This window comes from Cnephaeus nilssonii (assembly GCF_951640355.1).
Source record: "Cnephaeus nilssonii genome assembly, chromosome: 9".
In the NCBI taxonomy this organism is placed as follows: Eukaryota; Metazoa; Chordata; class Mammalia; order Chiroptera; family Vespertilionidae; genus Cnephaeus; species Cnephaeus nilssonii.
This window is the reverse complement of record NC_137080.1, coordinates 69,253,980-69,281,170: the sequence shown is the minus strand read 5'-3', so window position 1 is coordinate 69,281,170 and position 27,191 is coordinate 69,253,980. Positions and strand designations below refer to the sequence as shown.

The window sequence follows — 27,191 nt, the reverse complement described above, 5'->3', positions numbered from 1 at the left end:
TTTATCTAATGGGAGTGAGTAAAGTTAAAGTAAGTTCACAAAAAAGAAAAGTATGCAAGGTGATGAAAAATCCAGTCAAATTTCTTTAAAAAAGAAATTCAAACTGGATACAGTCAATAACACATAGATAATTGTTGAGGCACTAGAATAGTTAAGATCTCACAGGGAAAAGTGCTGTTAGAAGAAGAAAAAGTTAAAAATAATGTCAGAGATAAAAACTCAGAGACCATCCTGAAACAAAACAAGAAACAAAAACCAAAACATAAACAGGATAACATAAAATAATTTCAAACCAAAGTAAGAGCAACATTTCAATGAGATAATTTCATATTAGGGAAACAATAGATAAGTTTTTAAGAAAAATAAATGGTGGCATATACTTTATATTGAAAATAGATATGTATAAGTATTTGAAAGGATGTGTTCTTGAGTCACACAGAATAGGTTTAAATCTAGCTTCATCTATCACTATTGATATGTGTAAACTAGAGGGAATATTTGGCATAAAAAATCTTCTATATGTCTCATTCAGTACAAACATGATAATTTTTCCAATAGACATACCTGAAAATAGAATTGCTGAATTATAGGATATGCCTTCCTCTATGTAGTACACACACTAGATTTGTAAAATTATTTCAAACACTATCCAACAACAACAAAAAAAAACAACTTATTTTTTATATCCTAACAATTACCAGACTAATTTTATTTCCCATCTGGTTTAAGAGTTTAAGACATTAGTAACGGTGGTCTTATATAGAGAGGTATATCACCAGTACTCAACTAGTTATACTCTTATTTCATAATAAAATCACTACCTAGAACACATCAATGGTCTCCCAACATAATTCTAATAAGTTAAAAATCTCTATTACTAAACTATATATAATATATTTAAATACCCATATAAGGATGCATTTATCTGGCTTAGATTGATAAAAGCATTTGAAATACAAAGTGCCTGAAGCTATTGTGTTTTGATGTGCTAAATTACTTTGCCATGTATTAAATTACTTACTCTGAATCTTCCAATTATATTGAAACACCATCCTTCATTCAGACAGTCGATACGGAGCAGTCTACAGTGGTCAATTATTTTCTCACAGCTTTTTCCAGTAAATCTTGGCATGCAACTGTAAATACATCAGTGTAAATAAGAAAAGTTGCCAATTAAATATTTTCCCTAAAGTCTATTAACAGTTTGACAAAAATAATAATGCTTTTTTTAAATTGCATTCAACATATATTATTACATGATATTTTCATTCATTAATTTTGTTGGAGCATACTTGTGTCCTTCGCAAAGGAGAAAGAATTTACATGTTTAAAAGAATTAAAGTACATTTTTATTGATGGTCTTCATATTGCCTTTGAGAATGTAAGAGTAAATCAATTTTGGTCTAACTAGATATTAACAATATAATATAGGTTATAGAAAACTGTTGGAATAAAAGAGACCATTATTGAAATGTGAACAAAAAGATGACAAATGAGATGTTTAATCTTTAGTAGAGCTATTAGATACTGATGACGTACTATCAGAAGTTGATGATACACATGAATTTTAGACATAGTGTAATGAGTTACATTGGAAAATAATAGCATGGTCATATTTGGGCTAATCTACACTAATAAAAGAGAAAGATAAAAATTGACCATACCTTCGTGACACCCACCAGCCAATCAGGAGATAATATGAAAATTAACCCAACAAAGATGGCAGGTTAATTTGCATACGCAGGTGCTGAGTGGCCAGGGGCAATGACACAGGCATTCCTCACCGCCCCAGTGGCTTCGGGGCCTCTGGGAAGCTGGAGAAGGCGGAAAGGCGGCTCTGGGCTGGATCAAAGACAGAAAGGCAGCTCCCGCCAGAGTGAAGGCGGTGCTGGAAGCCAGGGGAAGGAAGGCCAATTCTTGCACAAATCTTCATGCATCAGGCCTCTAGTTTTTACATAAAGCACTCTTGGAGTTTATGTGCATGACAATAAAGGATTTTTTTTGCAATGTAAGTGACTAATGTTAAGGTTTTGATTTCTGAGGCACCCATATCAAAGATGTTCATTTTGATCAAATACACAAATTGGCTGCCTATGTGACACCTACTAGCCACACAAAGTAAGTAGCCAGGCCTACCCTACCCTTTTAGAAAGCCCTGGATAACCTAGATAACAGACTGCTTGAGTGACTCTGCTTTCTCTTCCCGCTCTCTAATTCTGCTCTTATGTTTTAAAATCATTGATACAAAGTAAACTTTTGAAACCCTATGCACACCACCCTCAACCATAATAATGGCAGAATCCCAGGTCTGTGCTCTATTTCTCTCTCTTTCTCTCTACCTGCTACCTTGCTGCCTGGCCCTTGAAGGTGCTATTTATCCTTCAGGACCTATGAGTAATAAGCTTTGCATTTTCAAGTTCCCTTATGGTTGCTGTGCATCTCACAATCATAATAAGAACCTCAAAGAACCTGTCCAGCCACAACATTGGCTCCAGTGGGAGAAATGTCTCTGAAATTCGCCATAAGCAGCAGGGACCCAGGTGACTGCCCCAGGCATTCCTACACAAGGAACAAATCTGGACTTCAGCTCATTAGCTGCAATCAGCAAGGTGTTAAAAAACACTTACTGGTGTGTTCTGGCTTCCTTTGCCCCCACTCTCACTAATTTCTGAAAAATATTCCTGTACTTTAAATCACATTTAGTAAACCAAATGGGGTACTAAAATAAATGACAGTTGGTTTCTCTAAAGTAAACATTAGAGGATTAAGACCAAAAATTATACTTTTTAAGACTATGTTGTTATAAGCTGACTTACTTAATAATGAAATGAATTGTACCATATATTCATTACTTTAAATTTCTTATAAGAACAAAGGATAATTCATAAAAGAAGAAACCATCAGCCTTGTTAACACAGTCCAACTGAAATAGCCTCAGTAAAACATTTTTATAAATTCCCTTTCCTACAGTTTACTAGTAAGGCACACCTTTGAAATTTCATCTTATATAATTGAATCATTTCTTCATTTATATCAATAATAACTATCCGTTTTTTTTCAGGATCTACAGTGTGCTGCCACTAAACTAATTACTTTTACATAATTCTATTATTTTTTCATTCAATGCTTATGAACCCTATGTGAGATATATTACTACCTCTATATTATAAATGAAGAAACATACTCAGAATTTCTTAGTATTGCTTTGGTCATATCACTAGTTTTAGAGCTGTTATTAAAATTAAGTACAGTCTAGTTTTAGTTTATTGTACTCTGCTACTCCATTGATGACACCTGTTAAGATATGTTTACCTAACTTCTCTCATTCTGAGGACCTCACCAGTGATCCAGAAATCATTCCAAACACCACTTCATCAGGAAAAGTGTCATTTCTACCCTTTCCTACTTGAGGTAAGGCTGGCAGGAAGAAGGACACTCTAGAATATCAAACTTTGGTGAGTTCCTTATGAGTGGGAATGAATTAAATTGGCCAAGACTAGCTAAGGTCATCTGTGGAACTTGGATTTATGTTATTCTGGAGTATGGTTTAGAAAGAGAAGGGAGAGTCAGGGCTATGAATGAAATAAAGATCTGCCCCCCGTCATTAATGAGATCAGATCTATAGGTTGCTGGATGAGATTAGGCAGCAGCAACTCTGAGAAAGATGTTTCTAAACATAGCAGGGTTTATTGATCATGAAAAATTGGGCCAATGTGTTAGCACTTTCACTACATACTAAGAAGGAAGCCCCAAAACAGCATCGGTGACACTTGGCCCAGGAAGGTGTACCCCAAAGGCAGAGGAAAACATAATTAGAAAATCTTCCTGTTGAGTCACAGGCTATCAAACCTCCAGACCTCATTTCTACTCATGGCTTAAAATCTAGCAGGAGCTCCTGAAACTTATCCACAAGGAAAACGACATCCTATCAACTCAGCCTGCAGTCAGGGAAAGAGAAGGCTTAAAAAGATTTCTTGCCAATGAAAAATTTAAACCAGAGAAAACAAAAACAATGGAGGGGAAAACAAACTCTATAACAGCATGGACCCTCTGAGAAGTTCAATTACAAAAGAACTACAGTTTTCACTTACAGAAGTAAAGAAGATACTTTAATGTGGGAAAAATATCTAGAGAAAGAGAGAAATTTCAAATAGGATAAACATTTTGACCCAATAAGTTAAATAGATATGATTTTTATAAAATACAGTGTAGAGATAATATGGTGAAATCATACCTAAAAAAGAAAGCTGACTTAGTGGCTAACAAAAATTTAAGTGGAGCCAAATCAGTTAAGAAAGGAATATTTTAAGTAAAAGTAAATTAAAGATATATTTTATAAGCATAAGCAATGGATACACACACTAGGGGGTAAGTGCATGTGCTGGAGTGTGGGGGTGGCCTGAAAGGGTCAATGGAGGGAAAAGGAGACATATGCAATACTATATGTAATACTTTAAACAATAAAGAATTTAAAAAATATATTCAAAGCTTGAAAAAATATATATGTATGTATTTTAAATATAAACATAAATTTAGAATTATCACCTTACCACCCTCCATAACATCAAAAAAAGTAGTATACAATTTATATTTGAGAAATATAGCAGAAATTGGAAAAGAAAATGTAAAAACAAACATTCAAAATAATAAATCAGACTATTTTAAAAGATAAATAAGGGCAAAGATATATCTTATAAGAGCTTGTCAGTACAAATGTCAGAGCCCAATAACTTCTATAACTAAATTTTGGCAATTTAAAATATCTCACACCTTTATTTTATTTAGTTTTTCTACTCTTCTTTAATTCATATTTCAAACTTAATAAATTAAACTAGTTTAGCCTAAAACATTAGCTATGACATTATAATAGATGTAAATATTAAATAGAAATTATTTTTTAAATGTTTTCTTTTCCAGGACATGTACAGTATCCAATATGTTTATTTTAAATTAACACTTAGTGCAAAATTATATTGACTACAATACACATTTAGAGAATAGTGACATAATTACTAAGGCCAGTCATTTACATAAAGATCATGAGGTAGATATTCTTCTGGAATGTGTAATTAAGAAATCAAGTAAGAAAATAGATATACAAAAATAAAAATGCAACTGGGAATGAAAAAATAGAAGCTGATAACACTGGATATTCTTCTGTGTGAATATGCTAAAAAGTTTATGTCAAAATTTAAATTGCCAAAATTGAATAAAAATGAGAACAGATGAATAAAAATATTTGGTGGAAACTAAATCTAAATGATGCTTGGCTTATTTATTTATATGCATGAAGAATTCAAATTTATATAAAAGAAAAGATTTCCATGCTTTATAAGTACTGATCCTAAGAAAATTTATGTTACTTACATATTAATTGTAAAAAATCATCAGAATTTTGGTGCAAAAGCCTAAAATCTTACAATAAAAATAGTTACAGCCAAACTCATATTTGAAAATAAGAATAATATGTCCATTGATTCAAAATTCTGCTTCTGGGAATTTTTCTTGAACAAATAATCAGATGTGATAGCTATAGATCCGTATTTATCCCATGGTATTACAAATGAATTATCTACAGAAAGGAGACATTTTCTCATATAAGAAGGTACCAAATTCTAGTCTACTACCACCCACCCATACTACCAAGAATCCAAGGACACTATAAACAAGAAACTAATTCCTGTCTAAACAGTTCATCCTTCTTTACATCAAAAGGGACCATATTCATCAATTTTATTCTCATTGTATATTTAAGAATTTACTTTATATAACTAGTTTAGTGTTTTTTTTCCTACATAGAGTGTGGATTTTATGCTATGCTATTGAAATAAGTGAAACTTGATGTTTTCAGGCAACTGCAAGCAGTTTTACATGACTAGAGCTCAAAACAAATGATGAGAGTTGCAGGAAAGACAAATAAAGAGCTGAGAAAAGAGTTTGTAAGATATACCAAAATTCACCAAGTAGCTAAAACCTAGGAGTAAAATCCAGGAGATGGGAAATGGGGAATGGGAATTTAAAAAAAATAAACTAACAAAGGAAGTTTAAAAAATGAGAGAGGCCTATATGAATCAACGATAACATGTTATTAAACTAAAGACTATGATGAACTTAAATTAGTATAACTAAAGTTCAGAAGGAGGGAGGAGAGAAAGAGAAGTGTCAGCTTGTCAGGTTAACATTTGGATCAGAATTCAAAGTGAAGTTAAGGCTCTTCTGCTTACCTTTAAAACTGCTGTCCCTTCACTTATCTGCCAACTCCTAGTATTAGTATATGTGGGATCTCCCAAACCCATAGTGTTGCTGGAGCTTCTACTTCTTACACTGGTCACTTTGTTAGTTCAAGTTCTTAGGTACTGAACAGCAGCACTAAACTTTCATGCCGGCTCTGCTGAGACAGCTATCACTCTGCCCAGAACATTATGCACATTTTACTACTCACATCTTCACATTTATTCTAGCCCAACCATGCCTTTTTCCTATTGGTGACGATTCCACTGTCAGCCCAAGCTTCTTCTCAGCCTTTCACTGCCCATAGCTTTGCTGACTTCACTGACCTCTGGTACTCAAACTTCTCCTATAAGGTAGCTAGAGAACTGCTCTGCAACCTTGGAGACCTGTGCATTGGGAAGAGTCCCACAGCAGAGGGCGACATACTTAGGTCCTTTGGGTTCACATGTAGTTCTTTACAATCAGGTGCTCAACTAGATGAATTCAGGTAATGGTACTCAGTCCCATCCTTCAGACGAATTGTCCTTTTTGGAGATTTAGGTTTTGCAGATCCTTTCCTCTTTCTTTTTCTTTTCTTTTTTTTCCTCCCTCCCTCCCTCCCTCCCTTCCTCTGTCCCTCCCTCCCTCCCTCCCTCCCTCCATTCCTTCCTTCCTTCTTTTATTCCCCTGCCTTTCTCCCTCTTGCCTTTCCACCTTCCCTCATACATTTTCCAGTTCCACATATATTCCATTATATGCATGAATGTGTATAGTCATGTTTACAGTTAATTGCCTTTAACAGGGGTCTATTATGTCCCATTCAAATCTATACGTGCATATTCATACTTCAGTAATTTTCAACTTTTATCATTCATGGCACTCATAAAATAATTACTAAATTCTGCAGCACACCAAAAAACATATCTTTTGCCCATCTGACAAAAAAAATAGGTATAATTTTGATTAATTCACACCAGAGGGCTATTGTATTGGCTGTTGTCATTTTTTTTTTTTTTAATTTGACAATCTAAGGAAAAAGAGGTCAGTGGCCCAGACTAAATAGTTAGGTACTGAATGTTTTAAAAATTTTTGTGGTATTCCCATGTACCTATTGAGGCACATCAGGTGAAAATCATGGGCATACTTAATTCCAGTTTTGCTTAACTTTATATCAGACAACTATATGCCCCTGCTCCCGTATCCTCAGTATTATACAAACATGTGCATTATCTGGATTCCATTTGGAATTGATCCTGAAGTGTGATGAAAGAAGTTTAAAAAAATGAAATTTGAACTAGCATGCCTAGATTTATTTATAAGTAGCCTAGCATTAAAATGGGTGTAAATTTTTAAAAGACTGTATTTTGGAGACTAATGAAGGGACTATGATAGCAATAAGGGAGAAATGAGATGTATTCTATAGCAGTATGGAGAAGAAAAAATAGAGGAGACATTCAGGAGGCAGAATGAATAAGACGTGATGAAAATCTTGTTGACATTTATTAACAGGAAGGAAACTACAGTGTATGTAGTATTTGGTAACTTTCTTCATATAATTAATATGTTCTCATATTTAATTATTTACAGTGTTTCTTTTCCCCTAGTTTAAGTTATTTATTGCAATTTTCCTCTTCGTAATTAAGAAAGGATACCAAATATTTTCATTCCATTAATAGTAACCTTCTCTTTCCCTGATATATAATCAATCACATTCTTTACTATTTTTTGCAAACAAATTTTTAATTATTTCACAATGTGGATACATAATTTTGATATCTATGTGTTTTTTTCCCTCCTCACTACAAGGTATTGCTTAAATAACTTATTTTAGTTCTAGATCCTAAACACAGTCTCCTTCACTGGATATCCAATTTCTGTTAGGGGCTCTTTTTTAATATCCAGATATTATATCATTGTCAATTTAGATTTACCTTTGTGAGTACATGTGCATGTATGTACATGCATGTGTGCACATGCACACACATTTTCCCTATTCTAGTCCATTTTATATTTAGAAAGAATACTTATTTTCTTCATATACATGACCTTAATGATAGTTTTTCTGAATCTTAGCATATACATAAATATTGCTCTCAACAACCAATATACAGCAGTCAGGTAAAATATTTGGGGAAGGCAGTATTTTCTCTCAGTAGCTCATAGATATTTTCCACTGTTTCTGCAGCTATTTCACTGTCTTGCAGCTACCTGTATTACAAATAAACAATGTGGTGCCACTCTGATTATTTTTTCTTTGTAAGTAAATTGTCTTTTCTGCCTTGCAGCTTGATAGGTATTTCTCTATCCATCAATCTAGCTCGGCTAGAGAACCTTTTTAATATGCAGACTCAGTACTTTCTCCAACTCAGAGAAATATTCTACAACTTGATTAATGATTGCTTTTCCTCCATATATTCTTGTTACTCCTAGAGCTGCTATCATTCACATGTTACATTCCCTTGATCTATATTCCAAGATACTCAACTTTCTTCATCATGATTCATTAACTAATTCATCCATTAAGTCCAAAACAAATAATTCCTGAGCTCCAACTATGTAGTTATTTTTCTAGGCATGGTACATATTTCGGTGAACAAATTCCTTTCCCTCATGAGGTTCATCTTTTAGTGGGAGAGGTCAAGTTAAAGTGGATAAGTAGTGGCTACTTTTCCCAAGTTTGGCAGGGGCAGCTTTATGGTCAAATTACTATTGCATAAGACCACAAGAGTTTGCTGGGAGAATCATGTATGTACATGAAGATAAAAGCAGATCCTCATTTCTTTATTTTTTCCATTACTTTAAAACACTTTTCTTTTATGGAAATAGCCTAAATTTCTATAATTTGGGACAGCATTTCCCTTTAAATTTTTCAACTAAATTATTTAATTAAAAAGTATATTTTCTAGCTGCAGTCTTGGTGTGTAGATATATGCATGTGCTCTCATGAATCTCCTTACTTATTTTGATTGTAGTAATCTAATTTAGTTGCCCTCGCTCTCTTCCAGGGACTCAAATACCCACAAGTTGTATTTGTTTTATTTTAATTAATTTTCTTCATTTAATTTGCTGGTCTCTCTTGCATGAGATAGTTTTCTTTGTTAACTCAAAGGTCTCAGGTCTGTTGCTACAGTGTCCTAAGTGGTGCATCCTTCAGCAAATAGAGGCCAATTGGGCTAAGAAAGTTGAAGCTACCAGTTCTCTCTTCAGAGTCAATGACCTGGCCTCTCTCCTCCAAGATATCTCTGACAGTTCGCCTACTTCCTGCCGCTGAGAGGCTTTAGTTCTTCAATTCAGAACTTAGTTGATTCTTTCTGGCAAAGGATACAAAAATACTAAGGGGCTGATTTTGACTTACCCTCAAATATTTAAAGTATTTATGCTGATTAATTATGCACTATTTTCTAGGTATTGTACTGATGTTCCTTATATTAATTTACACAACATGAAAAATCTGCAGAAATTGTTTTTGTTGAGGTAGTCAGAGAGCTGAAACCTCACTCATTTTCTCTTCCCAAGATGTCCAGCAGCCTTTTTTGTCAAAGTAATCAGCAATTTGAAATACAGGAATGGGGTGCGGGGTGCCTCTTAGCCCAGCCAGTGTGGCTTAGTGGTTGAGTGATGACTTATGCACCAGAAGATCACCAGTTTGATTTTTCTGTCAGGGCACATGCCCAGAGTTGCAGGCTAGATCCACAGCTGGGGCATGCAGGAGGCAGCCAATTGATATCGATGCCTCTCTCATCTCTCATCAATGTTTCTATCTCTCTCTCCCTCTCCTTTCCTCTCTCTAAAACTCAATAAAAAAACATTTAAAAATACCTTTTAGTTCACCATGTTTTTTAATACCCAAAGTATAGTTATATTTTTGCAAAAAAAGAAAAAAACAACTCATCTATATATTTTATTTTTCATAGTAAGCATGGAAGTATTAGGAAAGAAGGAATATTTTGGTGAGACTGGAGGGTAAGAGGAACCTAAATAATAGTGATGAAAATGTTTAAGATGTCATTTTTAATGGTAAAAAGGAGATTACATATAGAAAAGTAGAGAAAAACTAAAAAGGTATACATAAGGGAAGAAAACAAAGATAATGGAAATTTTATATAAGTTAGTGGAAAAGCGAGGAAAAAACACACATCCTCTCCTGCCCACCTCCCCCTAACCCCCACTGAAGATATTTCCCATAACTGCCTTAAATTCCTCTCTATTATTAGGTTGGATTATTTCAATTAGGCCAATATTTTTTTAACAGTTGACTTAACTCTATTTTTTTAGACAGAGTATCAAAAATTTTGTTCACTTACTTATGGAATAAATACCACTGATTTTAATGAGAAGCATCAGGCTCTGTTGGGGACACTGCAGTGAAGCAGAGTAATGACAGCAATACCAGAGCAAAGTTTTATCAGCATTTTGGTAAACAGAGTAGGTCTTGCAATACATAAATGCTGGATTATTTTTATTTCTGAAGTATAGAGAAGTCACAAAATAAAATAAAAATCAGTCAAACTAAATATATAGTATATTTTAAATATAATTTTAAAATATTTTTCAAAATATCAAAGAAGCCATAACATTAAAAATTAAATGTGCAATATTATAACATAAATGAGTAATAGAAAATGACTGAAGTAATGTATTAAAATAATGAAGTAACCACCCTATAAAACAGAAGAAAGTGGGAACTGAAAATTAAATATATTTTATTTTTTAAAAAGAACTAGCTTCAAAGACAGGATGTCAACAGGGTCCATTTTTGGATAGGGAGTATATTCTTGCTTAAAGTTTTCCAGCTGCTGAAATAGCTCTTTTAAACTCTGTACTACTCTAGGGAATGAAAAGGAGATCCTTACAAAGTAACTCCAGACAGCTTCTCTGACTCTGTTATCTTGAAATACTCCCATCATTTGTTTGAAGAGTTTGAGGGGGGTTTTGGTACCTTTTTTTTTCAGGGCTTGAACCATTATGACTGAGTTATAAGTTTTATTTTAATGAAAGCATTGTGGTGCGCTTTTGTCTTTTTCTGTTTTGTTGTTGTTGTTGTTGTTGTTGCTTTATTGCATATAGATGGGGATTCTAATGCAATCACCTGTATCAGTTTCAATACTTTCATATACATATTTCACTTCTTGTGGGAAAAAAAAATAAACTTTAAGGTAAATAACGATCCTTGCAACAGAAGCTTTGTAATGCCAAATATATGCTTACTTACTGTGACTTGTATGGACATAGACAAACTAAATGTTACCATGTAGTTGGAAGCTGTGAGGATTAGGCAATTGTGGCATATTGTGTGCAAAGAGGTAAAGCTAGACTTAAAGACTACTCATTTCTTCAATTTACCTTTTTTGCATAAGCTGGGCAACTGAGTGACTATCAGATCCCACGACATCAATGACTCATTTCATAGTACTTTAAACCTTAAAATAAGGTTTAAATTAATAGACAAAAAGATCTGCATTTTTGCAGTGATATTAGCATGATATACTTCAACCTCTGAATATAAAGAGCCAAAATGAAAATATTAAAATAGAAAATTATGTATTTTAATGTATACTAGACTATGGGGCAGGGAGAAAATTTTAAAGGCATATAAATATAATAACAGATAGTGATAAGTGCTATAAAAATAAAATCAGGTAAAAATGGAGAGAGTAACTGAGAGGAAAGATTTTAGAAATGTTTGTCAAGATTGACAGGAAAGTCTTTTTTAGATATTTATCTGAACAAAAGCCTGAGAGAAATGCATATCAAATTATTATGGTTTCTGGCAGAAATTGAATAATCAAAGAGAACACAGTAGGAAATTACAGTGAGAAGATATGGAGGAGCAAAATATGGCTAGACTTATAAGAATTTTAAATTAATTTAAATGTTTTAAGAGCAACCCCATTGAATGATAGTAGAGGGGGAATTAGCATGATTTAAAAACATATACACTCTTTTGTGTGGGAAAGAGATAAGGGCCAAACCATCTTAAATGTGCTTTATCTGTAGCTCTTACTATATAAGAAGATGACAAATCTGTCTTTTAGTTGCTCTGGCCAAAACTATAGTATATATGTCTATACCTTTTTTCCCCTTTATCCCACATAATATATCCTTATAAAAATTCCCTTATACTGGGTCATTCTATTGATTACATCTTAAAAATATATCCATAATTCAACCACTTTTTACCAGGTCTTCTCTCCCATCTTGTTTCATCTCTATCTTCTCCTGTCTAGACTACTACATTAGTTTCTAACTGGTCTCTTTACATTGACTGTGCATCTCTACAGTTTTCAACACAACAACCAAAGCACCATTTAAAATATAGGATAATATCACTCATTTGCCAGAAACCCTGCAGTACTTCCTATTTTACTTAAAGTGAAGATCAAAGACATTAAAATGGTATGTGTGATCTGTAACTGCCCTGAATTTTGGTTTCTTCTTTGTTCTCACTCCCTCCCCTTGCTTTCTTCAGACCAGTCTCATTAGAATGGCCCCAATAGGACAGGGATTTTGCATTTGGCGCTCCCTCTGCCATAGACATTGTTCCCCTAGAAAGCTGCATGGTCCACCATGTCACTTAACTCACTATCCAAATATTAGCTTTCTCAACGATCTGAATTTCATTCACTATTCTACATATACTTGCATGATGAGTCAAAGCAAGTAGGTCAAATGGAGGACTACTCAACTGTTCCAATGAAGAATTTTGTTGGCTTGAAAAGAGTGTTAACTTCATGATGATGAAAGTGTTTACAATCATGATATATACTTATGAGATAGCTTGAAGGATTGCTGATGGACAAGAAGTAGATTGACAGAGAGATACAAAAAATCAAAGATAAGTCTAAAGAACACTGACAGAAAAGCAGGTGCAGGTCAACCATTACTTTGGAATATTTTTAAGTTTAAGATGCCACATCAGATATGCATGGAAATAGACACAGGCTTACCTGGTGGGATGCAATAATAAGCACGTTTGGTGTTTTCAGGTAAATAGGACATAGAAAGAGAGATAAGGAGTTTGAGAGTGAATATGCAGGTATGCTTTGTAAAAAGAAAATAAGGACCTGCCAAGGTTAAGGGATAGAAGAGAGCAAGTGCAGTCAAATAATTAGAGGTACTATTGTTTATAGAAACATATTACACAAGAGGCCTGTTGCATGAAGATTTGTGCAGTAGGCCATCCTTCCCCTGGCTGCCAACACCAGTTTTCCTCCGGCACCCAGGACCCAGGCCTTTGCTCTGGCCGCAGTGGAGAAGCCAAACCGCTTCAGTCTTCAGTCTTCAGTCATCGTCAGTTTTCGCTCAGGTCAGAGCCTTCAGTCTATGATCCGTGCCTGCATACACAAATTAACCTGCCATATTTGTTGGGTTAATTTACATAGTCACTCCTGATTGGCTGGTGGTGTTGTGGAGGTATGGTCAATTTGCATATTTCTCTTTTATTAGTGTAGATAATTTTGTGGATAGAGTATATGAGTGAGTGAGCTTGAAATGCATGCAGTGTTGATTAGAGAGTGAAATATATAAAACAAGAGGTTGGGGATGTGCAATTATAGGTCATGATAAATTATATCACCATGAGAAATGAACCAAGAACAGGGGGAGGAGGAAAAACTAATCTACATTAATAAAAGAGTAAGATGCAAATTGACCGTACCTTCGCATCACCCACCAGCCAATCAGGAGTGAGTGTGCAAATTAACCCAATAAAGATGGCAGGTTAATTTGCATATACACGCGCCAAGTGGCCGGGGTGTGGGGCGGGACGCTTGAATTGTTGCTATGGCAACGATGCAGGTGTTCTGCACTGCCCCAGAGACTCAGGGCCTCTGAGCAACGTGGGAAGGTGGAAAGGCGGCTCTGGGGTGGAGCAAAAAGGCGACTCCAGCCAGAACAAAGGCGGTGCAGGCAGGCAAGGGAAGGAAAGCCCATTCTTGCACAAATCTTCATGCTTCGGGCCTCTAGTTGTAAAATAATTGTCAAAGAATTTACACAACCAAGATGGGTAGATTTCCAAGATGGATATAAAAATCATTAGGAAGATGACAATAATGGTAGAGAAAAGGACATATGCTAAAACCTTTAAGGAGGGGGGGAGACAGGAATTGAGAGAAGAGATGCTTTGAAAAGGAGCATTGGAAGGAAGAAACAGAATTAGAGAGAGAGAATGAATAGCTGATGTCATTTGCTAAAAATGAATAGGCTTCTCCTTCAAGAATAGGAGGGGGAAGAAAAATGGTTGGGATATGGTAACAAGGGCAAAGAAGCTATCTACACTTTCTCGGCAGGTGTATACGGGTTATGGATAGAAAGGAAGGCATACAAAAGAAATTGTGGTATTAGAGAATTGGCTGCTGACAAAATGATCCTGAAGGCACAGTAGAAGAGTACTGTATATTAAGAAATGTTAGAAATTGTACAGAGAATTATGGGACTAAAATTCATTTGATAAGCTATGCCCTTGAACACTTAGAGATTGCATGATATTAATTCAACCTTTATGTATGTAGGTCTGTACTAACTTCTATCAAAATGTTTTATTATTTACTAGAGTTCTGGTGCATGAAATTCATGCACTCGGGGATGGGGTATCCCTCAGCCCAGCCTGCGCCCTCCCCCAGTCAGGGACCCCTCTCTCCTTACTGCCCACCTGCTTACTGCTCCTTAGTACTGCTGTGGGGGAGGGGAAGAGGCTCCCGCCACCACCGCTGTGCTCACCAGCCATGAGCCCGGCTTCTGGCTGAGCGGCGCTCCCCCTGTGGGAGCACACTGACCCTGGGGGCAGCACCTGTGTTTAGCATCTGCCACCTGGTGGTAAGTATGCATCATAGTGACCGGTCGTTCTGCCGTTCAGTCGATTCGCATATTAGGCTTTTATTATATAGGATTACTTAAAAGAAAATTAATAGGTTCAGGACTAATGAGAGAAAAGTTGTACTAATGTGAGCATATGTTCTCAAAATGAGGCATTTAGGGGACCAGATCTGAGGATGACTTCTGTCACCTGTAATAGTCCCAGAAAAATAAAAAAATTATATGAATAGTAAAAAATAGTCTTGATGAGGAAATTCATTAACATCCTAGATATTTTCAATAGTATATAGTTTACAACAAAAATATGAAATTATAAAACTATATTTAAAATTGAACAACATCTTGGTTTGTTAAATTTTAGAATAATTTATTCAAAAGGGAAAGTTACCCTTATAAATAGGGCTTTGAATTTCAAGGAAAGAAAAATATAGCCACTCAGCTTTTGAGGTAAGTAACTCAAAGAAATCAAGGTGTCCTGTTAGTTGGAAATTATTGAGTGACCAAGTAGACACCTTTCATTAATTAACAAATTCTTCACTTAAATGTGTGACTCCTATTTTTAAAAGCATTTTTCAAAATTAACGTGAAAATGCAACTTATTCTATGTTGAAAAGAAATATGTTGACCTATGTGAATTCTGTTGTACAATGTTCTCTTTCAAAGTCATAATGCATGCTTAATTAGGATTGCTTGTGATAGAAATTGAAAACCTTAACTCTACCCATGGCTAATATAGTGAGACATCATACATACTAATGAAATGTGGAAACTGGAAACTGACTTTAGAAAAATAGAACATTATTTTACCATGAAATATGTTAGAATTTGGGTGGAGAAAATAAAATATTTAGAAGCAAAACCTGTGTATCACAAAATTTCTGATTTAAGACATAATCCTATATAATAAAGTGGTAATATGCAAATTAACCCTCACATCCTCACACCTTCACACCCTCACAAGATGGCTGCCTACGACCAGGCCAGCAGGGGGGTTAGTGAGGGACAACCAAAGGACTGAACAAGCAGGCTGTGTGGGGAGACCAGGCTGGCCGGGGGGCAGTTGGGGGCGACCAGGCCGGCAGTGAGGGGCAGTTAGGGGCAAACAGGTTTGCAGAGGGGGGCGATTGGGGTGACCAGGCTGGCAGGGGGGACAGTAAGGGGTGACCAGGCCGGGGGGGGGCAGTTAGGAGCGACCAGGCCAGCAGGGAGGGAGCAGTAGGGGATGAGCTGGCCAGCAGCGGAGGGGCAGTTAGGGACAACCAGGCCAGCACGGGGGGCAATCAGGCCATCAGGGGGGCAGTTAGGGGTGACCAGACAGGCAGGCAGGTGAGCGATTAGACGCCAGCGGTCCAGGATTGTGAGAGAGATGTCCGACTGCCGGTTTAGGCCCACTCGGACATCCCCCGAGGGGTCCCAGATTGGAGAGAGTGAGGCTGGGCTGAGGGAACCTCCACCACCAGGCATGAATTTTGTTCACTGGGCTTCTAGTCTTATATAATAAAAGCCTAATATACAAATCGACTAAACATCCGAATGACTGGTGGAATGCAGGAGCTGCCCCCAGACCAGCAGCATCAGACCAGCCAAGGCAAGTGCCAGCAAGGGCCCTGATCGCCCCGCTGGTCGCCCGCACAGAGGAAGGCAACTGGTGGCGGTGGCGGGGGGCAGGGCCTCCCAGCGGACAGCACCAGGGTGGCCAAGGAGGGTGCCAGCAGGGCCCCCTGATTGCCCTACCAGTTGCCCCACAGAATGGCCCTGTTCACTGGCCAGGCCCTAGGAACCCTACTCATGCACAAATTTCATGCACTGGGCCTCTAGTCTTTATATATTTCATTATCCAATATCTTGTTTTTGGTTGTCCAGTTTTCCCCTAGATGAAGAAATTTAAAAGAAAATCATTCTAAAAAAATAAAGAAATAAGAAAAGCCTCTAAACAGCCAGAATATTGCTATTAATAAGGGCCAATAAAAGCATCATATTTAATAAAAAAGAAAACAAATATTATAAATGCATATTTACTCACATTTATATAATTCTGACATATTTTAAAAAGTTGACAACTTTTCAAAGTAAAATAATATATATACAAGTACTATAAGAACTAGAAGTTGTAAATCAAAAGTCACTATTTTTCTAAGGATAATAATTGGTTTACTGGTAAATTGACTTAAGATTGAATGTATACACAAATTTGACTAGATGGGTTAGAACTTTGAATATCTTGGCATAATGATCAAGTTTCATTCTCGTTTGAAAATGTTACATTTTAAAAATGTAATGTTTTTAAACCTTATGTTTAGATTCCTTTAAAATTGATGAAAATACTATCCATTGTACAACTGTGATGCATATACATGTTTTAAGTTACTTTTTTCCAGTTTAAGTCTTTCCTGTACCAGATATTTTAATTTTCTGCTTTTATGAATATTCTAAAACTTGAGCCTATTTATTGCCTTTCAGTAATGCCTAACAGAACTTACTTTAAGCAGTCACATAAAACTCAAGCAAGAGTGGAGAGTACAAATTTTACTTCTTAATGGTGTGAGGAAGTATCTATAAAGCTATTTATGATGGGCTAAAATTATAGACCCAGATAACTAGGTCACTTTTGTCATTTACAAATGGGCACATTTTTTTAGCAATTCTTATTTAAAGAAAGTACTGTTTCCTAAAGAGTTTGCCTAAAGACCTTAACTAAAATTTGTCAGCTGAGGTCTGTGAATTGAAGGAAGAGATGGTTACTCTATATTTTCAAAATATAATATTAATATGGTATGTATATAACATAAGTAATACTGTGGGTACTTACATTTATCTCTTTTTCTAGACCTTCAAATATTATTTTTATCCTAAAAATCATCATTATGAAACAAAATATATGTTTTACAATTGTATGCCAAATTATATCTGAGAATTTCTTAAATATTTATTCAAAATCAATACCACAATAATTAAACAACTCATAAAATCACATTAAAAAGTTGCTACTTTAACTTTAAATCAATTACTATATGCCATTAAATGAAATTAAAGTTTAAAACAGAACATTTATTTAAAATTCATATATTTTTTATTTAATCAAATAACAAATGAATTATACCTGCAATGATAATCTTTCTCATAGTTTATATATGTCGCATTATTCTTGCAAGGAAATGAGTCACATGGTATTTGAAGTCTGTTACAAAGCTTGCCTGTCAATATTGGTGCACAGATACATATGGTAACCTTGAAAACATTAAAAAGTATTTTTATTAAAGTTTTAAGTTACTTCAAAGATGATGAAATGATTAAAACGTGGACATTATTCTCATAAGCATGTAGTAGTTTTCTTTACAACAATGTGGAGGATTTACTTTCCAAAATGTCAAAACAATTCACATACTTCCTATGTGAATTCAACACTCCTAAAATTGAGAATTGGGGACTTTATTTCTCCCACTTAAATGTAAGAAATTTCTGACTATACAAAAAGTGATGCTCTGGAGCAGTGGTCGGCAAACCACTCTTTGGCCCCTTGAGTGTGGCTCTTCCACAAAATACCATGGGCTGGGCAGGTCTATTTTGAAGAAGTGGCGTTAGAAGTTTAAGTTTAAAAAATTTGGCTCTCAAAACACATTTCAATCGTTGTACTGTTGATATTTGGCTCTGTTGACTAAAGAGTTTGCCAACCACTGCGTCTGGGGCGTTCAAAGACAAATTTAAAAGCCATCCAGTGTCAATCTAATTATTTTAGAACCTATGCCCAAGCCATGCAGGGCATTTAGATAAGGTTCTGGCTGATGGCTCCAGCTTAGGTCCCAGTTGACAGCCCGCATAACCACCACACATGTGAGTAAAGAAACCTTTAATATTTAAATATGAATTCAAAAACAAATATTACTAAAATAAGAGTGATTTGTGAGAACTATTATTTTTAGTATTATTTATTTAAATGTTAAAATTAAAAGTTATAATTTAAAAATATCAAATAAGCAAATAATTTAAAAACCAATAAATTAAAATAAAAAGTTTACAAAATTCCATTGTTTACAAGGGAGAATTTTGATGCAAGAGCAAAAGTGAAACTAAATAGTGCTTTTGGAATTGGGGTTTCCATTTAAAATAGGAAAAATTAAATAAGAAACGTAGGTATCTTGATCTTGAAAATTTAAAATGAAAACTATGAATATTTGTACTTTTGAAATTGTTTGATAACTGTAAAAATGTTTTAAAACCACTCTCTTGTATGTAAGAGTAACACTTACATTTGAAATATCATTGCAGTCATTACCATTCTGACATGGTATTAATGAACACTTCTTGTCATCAATTTCACAGTCTTGATTGAGAAATCCTTCTGCACATTCACAAATGTAAGCAGAGCTTTCATTTTGGCAAATCCCCCTTTTCCAACAAAACCAAGAAACCCAATGTCCCACTGACTCTTCACAGAATGGACCTTAAAAGATCACACACAAAAATAAAATATGAATGTAGATATGTAGCAAAACTTATTATAGGAAAAGTTTCTACAGTTCATGGAAACTTTTCTTTACAAAGAATTTAGTAGTATAATTTATATATCATATTATTAATCAATTTCAAATAAATAATTCAATAACTTTTGCAAATGTATTGTACTCTGCAACCATCAGCACTATCCAGTTTTAGCACATTTTCATGACCCAAAGATGAGCTCTTAGTTCCCAACTCCAGTCCTAGACACCATTAATCATACTGTCTCTATAGATTTGCTTTTTCTGGGCATTACATGAACAGAATGGTACAATGTGTTGTCTTTTGTGATTGCCTTCTTTTGCTTATCATAAAAAATTTGAGGAGTTTTTAGGTTGTTTCATGTATCAGTACTTTGTTGGTTTTACTGCCAAAGAGAATTCACATTGTATTCAACAGTTTGCTTACCCATTCATCAGTTAATGAAACTTTGGCTTGTTTTCACTTTGTACTTGTTATTGAGATACTAGAGGTCCAGTGCACAAAATTCATGCACGGGGTTGGGGGGGGGTTGTGTGTGTCCCTCAGCCCAGCCTGCATCCTCTCCAATCTGGGGACCCCTTGAGGGATGTCTGACAGCCCGTTTAGGCCCTATCCAGTGGGATGGGGCCTAAATGGGCAGTCAGACATCCCTTTCACAATCCAGGACTGCTGGCTGCCAACTGCTCATCTGCCTACTTGCCTGATTGCCCCTAACTGCTTCTGCCTGCCAGCCTGATCACCCCCTAACCACTCCCCTGCCAGCCTGATCAATGCCTAACTGCTCCCCTGCCAGCCTGATTGGCCCCAACTGCCCTCCCCTGCAGTTCTGGTCCCCCCAACTGCCCTCCCCTGCAGGCCTGGGTCCCCCCCAACTGTCCTCCCCTGCAGGCCTGGTTGTCCCCAACTATCTTCTCCTGCAGGCCTGGTCCCCCCCAACTGCCTGCCCCTGCTGGCCCGGTCACCCCTAACTGCCCTCTCCTGCAGGCCTGGTCCCCCCCAACTGCCCTCCCCTGCTGGCCCAGTCACCCCTAACTACCCTCCCCTGCAGGCTGGATTGCCCTAACTGCCATCCCTTGCAGGCCTGGTCCCTCCCAACTGCCCTTCCCCTGCTGGCCATCTTGTGGTGGCCATCTTGTGTCCACATGGGGGCGTCCATCTTGTGTCCACATGGGGGTGGCCATCTTGTGTGTTGGAGTGATGGTCAATTTGCATATTACCTCTTTATTATATAGAATAACTGACATTTAATATTATATGAGTTTCAGGTATACAACTTAATGATGTAAATATTAAGAAATGAGAATAAGTTCAGTTAACATTCATTATCATGCATAATTACAATGTTTTTCTTGTGATGAGAACTTTAAGATTTACTTTTTATCAACTAACTTTTATAAGTAATGAATTCACACACAAATATGTGTGTGGATATATATTTTATATCTCTTGGACAGATTCCTAGTGCTAGAATTGCTGAGGTGTATGGTACATTTTTATATTACACTAGAAGCCCGGTGCACAAAATTCGTGCACGGCGGGGGGTTGTCCCTCAGCCCAGCCTGTACCCTCTCCAATCTGGGACTCCTGGAGGGATGTCCAACTGACCGTTTAGGCCTGATCCCACTAGGATCAGGCCTAAACGGTCAGTTGGACATCCCTCTCACAATCCAGGACTGCTGGCTCCCAACTGCTTGCCTGCCTGCCTTCCTGATTGCCCCTAACCGCTTCTGCCTGCCAGCCTGATCACCCCCTAACCACTCCGCTGCCAGCCTGGTTGATGCTTAACTGCTCCCCTGCCAGCCTGTTTGCCCCCAACTTCCCTCCTCTGCCAGCCTGGTCACCCCTAACTGCCCTCTCCTGCAGGGTTGATCACCTCCAACTGCCCTCCCTTGCAAGCCTGGTCCCTCTCAACTGCCCTCCCTTGCAGGCCTGGTCCCTCACAACTGCCCTCCCTAGCAGGCCGGGTGCCTCCCAACTGCCCTCTCCTGATGGCCATCTTGTGGTGGCCATCTTGTGTCCACATGGGGGCAGGATCTTTGACCACATGGGGGCAGCTATATTGTGTGTTGCAGTGATGATCAATCTGTATATTACTCTTTTATTAGATAGGATAGAGGCCTGGTGCATGGGTGGGGGCCAGCTGGTTTGCCCTGAAGGATGTCCCGGATCAGGGTGGGGTTCCCGTGGGGCGGCCTGAGCGAGGGGTCTGTGGTGGTTTGCAGGCCAGCCACGCCCCCTCACAACCCAAGCGGAGGGCTGGTATCTGGAATTTATTTTCCTTCTACAATTGAAACTTTGTAGCCTGGAGCAGAGCCAAGCCTCCTGCTGCTCTCTCTGGAGCCAAGCCTCCTGCAGCCATTTCTGTGGCAGTTAATTCACCTTCTACAATTGAAACTTTGTAGCCTTAAGTGGGTGAGCCCGGCCAGGGTGTGCGGAAAGCTTTGCTTCCCCTGTTGCCGCCGGCAACCCTGGCCTGCTCTCTCAAGCTCAATTCTGCTGCCATTTGTTTGAATTTGTTTACCTTCTATAATTGAAACTTTGTAGCTTGAGTGGAGGCTTAGGCCTGCAACGGCTATTGGAAAGCTTGGCTTGCTCTGTTACCTGGGAAACCTTGCTCTCTGTGGCTGTAGCCATCTTGGATGGGGGTTAATTTGCATACTCACCCTGATTGGCTGGTGGGCGTGGCTTGGCTGGTGGGTGTGGCTTGTGTAGCGGAGTGATGGTTAATTTGCATATCACCATTTTATTAGAGAGGATTTTAAGAAATTACCAGATTATTTTGCAAAGTGACTGTGCAATTTTAAATTCACACCAGCAATGCATACAATATCCTATTTCTCTACATTTTTGCTAACATTTGATATTGTCTATCTTCTTTTTTATAATAATTCTAGTGGGTGTGAAATAGTACTTCCTTGTGGTTTCAATATGCATTTCCATAAGACTAACAATTCCGAGTATCGTCTCATATGTTCATGATACATTTGTACATCCTCTTTAACAAAATGTCTGTTCAAATGTTAGACTATTTTAAATTGTGTTCTTTATGTATTTATTTACTATTGAGTAGTGAGTATTCTTTGTATATTCTGAATATAATTCCATATGATATATGTGACCTGAAAATATTTTCTCCTTGTCTTGCTTTGCCTTGCCTTTTCTAGTCATTTTCTCAGTTGGTGACTTTTGGATAGAAAGTTTTCATTTAATTCCAAATTACCAATGAACTTCATTTTATTAAGTTCAATTTGTAATATTTCTTTCACATAGCTTTATCATGCTTTTGGTGTATATCAAAAAAAGCTTTGACGAACAATGGTCATAAAGATTTTCTTTTATATTTTATTAGAAATTTTATAATTTAAGCTCTTATATTTATATCTCTGATGTGTTTGAGTTAATTTGGTATAGTATGAGATAAGGATATGTTATTTCCTATGCACATATATGTGAATGTTTGAAATTATATATATAAATTTCTTTACATGTTGATATACAATTGTCCCAACAAAATGTTTTGAAAATACTTTTCCATCCATTTAATTTCCTCTTTCACTATTGTGAAAATCAACTGACCAACCTATTCTCTATACCTATATACCTATCCATATGCAATAATACACTATCTGGATAAATGGAATTTGTTATTATATTTGAGGTTGGGAAGCCATCTAACTGTTTTCCTTTTTTCTTTGCAGTTCCATGTAAAGTCTTGTATGCATTTGTGAATTTCTATACAAAAGCCAGCAGGAATATCGATAGGGATTTCAATGAATCAATAAATAAAATTAGGAAGAATTACCATATTCATAGTATGGAGTTCTAATCAATGAATATGCAATATCTCCCCATTTGTTTAGATTTTTTTTCATGTCTCTCACTAATCTTTTATAGTTGTCAGTTAAAGTTTTGCATTTAATGAATTAAACTGATACCTAAGAATTTTGTTGATTTGATACTATTATAAGGGAAATTATTTTAACTTTACTTTTGAAATTTTGTTGCTCAGATATAGAAACACAATTACCTTTTTTATATTATCTTTTCTACATATGAGATTATGGCACTTGTTAATAAAGATGGTTTTCCTTCCCCTTCTTCAGTCAGTATTTTCTTATACCTTTTGTTCCCCGCTAGCAAACTGTCTGGAACATTCTGAATAATGTTGACTAGACATAGTGAAAGTGGCTATCATGATCTTGTTCTCATTCTTAGGGGCAGATCTTCCAGCCTGACATCACTTGCGTGATGTTAACAGGACAATTGCCAGAGATGCTTTTGATCAGGTTGAGAGTTTTGTTCTCTTTATAATCTCTATAGAGCTTTATACTAAACTAGCGGCCCAATGCACAAAATTCGTGTAAGAGGCTTGGCCCTCACAGCCCCTCACAGCCTCAGCAGGCCCTCGCAGCTGACTCGGGTTCAGCCCCGGGTTCATGGGGAAGATCTGGAAGGATGTCCAGATGGTCGTCCTGCTGTTTGGTCTAATTAGCATATTAGCTTTTGGTTATATAGAATGTGTGTTGGATTTTATCAAATGTTTTTTTCTGCATCTAGTAAGATCATTTGGTTTTGTCCTTCATGCTAATAATATGGTCTATTATATTAATTAATTTTCAGATGTTAAAGCAATCTTGCATTCTTGCAAAAAAAATCCCACTTTGTCAGAGTACAAAATATTTTACACGTTATTTAGTTTGGTGGGCTCATATCTTGAAGTTTTAAAATGTTTATTCATAAGTGATATTGTGTTTTAGTTTTCTTATCTTGTACCTTTGCTTGGTTTTGGTATAAAAATATAGTGGCTTCATAAAATGTGTCATCTTCTATATTTTTATGAAGTTTATAGAGATTTATACTAATCCTTTAAATATTTGGTAGGTCTGTGTAGATTTTCTATTTCTTCTTGAGACAGTTTAGTACCTTGCACCTTTCTAAGAATTTGTCTAGTTCACTTAAGTGGTCTAATTTGTTGGCATATGTTTTTTATAGTTTTTTCCATAATATCCTTTTCATTTATGAATGGTCATTAATGATATTCTCACTTTAAATCATGGATTTGTTAATTTGTGTCTTCTTTTGTTTTTTTCTTGGTTAGTCTAACTAAAGATATGTAAATTTTGTTTTTCTCAAATACAAGACCTTGTTTCATCAAATTTTCTCCTCAGTTTTAATGATTTTTGCTCTAATCTTACCATTTCCTTTCCTGGGGGTTCAGTTTGCTCTTCTTTTTCTAGTCATTTAAGATAAAAACATAGGATATTGATTTGAGAACTTTTTCTTTTTTTAATGTAGGAATTTAGAACTACAAATTACACATCCTTCTAAGCATTGATTTAGATACATTTCACAAATTTTGATATGTTGTGCGTATATGTATTCAGTTGCCATCTCTTCTTCAACTCAGATTATTTTAGAAATTGGTTTAGTTTCCAAATATTTGAAGGTTTCTCAAAAATGTTCTTTTGATATCTAATTTAATTCCATTAGGAATAGAGAGCATATATTGTGCAATTTTAATTTATTTAGATCTATTGTGACTTGTTTTACAGCCATGGTTATTTGGTTATATACTGTCTATCATTGGAGTTGGTAAGTGCATGTTTGGCACTTGATGCAATGTGATGGTGAGTGCCTCCTCAACGCTGTGCCCTGGCAAAGTCACTTGCCTCTGGCTAGTCCCCATCTTAATCCTGTGAATAGAATAAAGTAGTGATATTGGGCCCAAGTCTGGAGTTTTACTGCAGTTTTTATAAAAGGTGGATCAACATGTTTCATTGAAAGGTTGAGAGGCATTAGTCAGATTGCATTCAACATGTTCTCATTAGGCACATCAAAGTGACTCTAAACTACACCTGCAGTAGTGACCTGACTACTCTTGTCATGTCTGTCAACTCCTGAGTTTCAAAAGGAAAATGTGCTCTTTGAGTTATCGGTAGCCTAAGTAGGGATTTAGACAATTTATCTGTATGTGCTGAGGAGAACTGAATGGGGAAATATATGACTTCCTGCTAAAAATGACAACTTGTCCTCCAGAAATTATCTACAGAAATTTGTTTTAAAGACTTTGTATCCAAGTTCATAAACTTGTCAACCAATTCACTATTTAACCCTAAGCTCACAAGTATACATGTTTATTGGGGGGGGGGGGAACACATTACGTAAAACTCATTCATTGTTAAGTGAATAGAAGCATCAAGAAAATTTAGCAACAAAGAATTCAATTAATTAGCAATAGCATACAAGCCAAAACAAGCCCCACTTAAAAGGTATGCTGTTAATTGAAGTTTGAATTGTGTGCTAAATTCTAAACCATAAAGACACAAAGGCAGCATAAAATGTTGAGTGACTGCATCATTGGCATTATTGTATTAAAATAATTCAATCTCTAATTTTAGGGTATTAGTACATGAATAACTATTTTGATCACACAAAGAAGAATGGATGTTTCTCAATGTTGTGATGTACTAGCATAATATCTTATTAGATCATTAAATATAGAGAATGACATTCAATTATATTAAGGGAAAATGATAGTAAGAAATTGTTTGAATAATCCTACTTTATTTGTATGTAATGCTTGACATTTCTATAGCACTTACATCTACACTTTTTTATAAAATCCTTAAGGCAAACCTTGAAACTATAAAAGGCAATTATTATCCAGTTTTATATTTGTATGTTCTTTAAAGTAAGAAGCTAGTTTTACTAGAGGTTAAGTGACTTGAAACGTATCACACAGTTGGTTAATTAAATGCCAGGTTAATAATAAAAATTTTGCATCCCACATAATCCTATTATAACTCCATACTCTTTTCATTTCATCATATGCCCACAATATTAGTTCTGTAAAAAAGGTAGAAGACTAAAATGTAATTTTATTGTTAGCATAAGTACTCTAGGATAAACCAGGATGTGGTCCTGCATCATATATAGAAAATAAAAAAGACACAAATAAATAATATATTGCTTTGGCTTCTATAAATAAACAAACATTCTCCCAATGTAGAAATATATAGAAATATACCTTTGTGGATATTTTCATGGCATTTTCCAAAGTATTCCATAGAACAAAATAGTAAAATGTGCATTTTTTTTAGCATTTACTTAGAAATAACTCACATAAAGTTGCAAAGATAGTATTGCGAGATTCTAGGTACAGTTACACCTTATAAAACTATAATATAATATCAAAACTAGGAAATCAACATTAGTAAATATGTGGATATAGTTCTTTGCCATTTTATCATATGTTTAGATTCAGGTAAGCACCACCTCTATTAAAATAGAGAACTATTTCATCATCATAAAGATTTCCTTATCCCATTATATTTTTATTCATCTCTTCTCCCCTAACATTTTTATACACTAGCAACCATTATTTTCTTCTCCATTATTATTATTATTATTATTACTTATGATGCCCTTGAAAAAAAAATCTAAGTTCTCATGGACTTTTACTCTGAGAAATTAAAAGGAAACTTGGTGCAAAGTAGCATGGGACAGGGGCACAGAATCAAAATGACCAGAAATGATACATCAAATAGAGAAGAAGGAGGCAACAACCAGATAGCTAGCTGTTACTTCTCTAGTGACAAACAGATTGGATCTGGGAAACTGCAGCATAGACAGTGAAGCTCACCTCCTTTTCCAAAGTCTACCTGAGCTTCCTTTATATGTCCTACATG

General features: G+C 35.9%; 1 protein-coding gene across 1 annotated transcript in view; it reads right to left on the bottom strand.

Moving 5' to 3' along the window:
* EYS (eyes shut homolog) overlaps positions 1-27,191 on the bottom strand; it is a gene marked incomplete at its 5' end in the record, with an annotated part of 1,363,978 nt that overhangs the window by 1,273,817 nt on the left and 62,970 nt on the right. Inside the window, 3 exon segments of the mRNA XM_079781621.1 lie at positions 1,022-1,136; positions 18,125-18,252; positions 19,272-19,465. Coding sequence (XP_079637747.1) covers positions 1,022-1,136; positions 18,125-18,252; positions 19,272-19,465 — 437 coding nt within the window.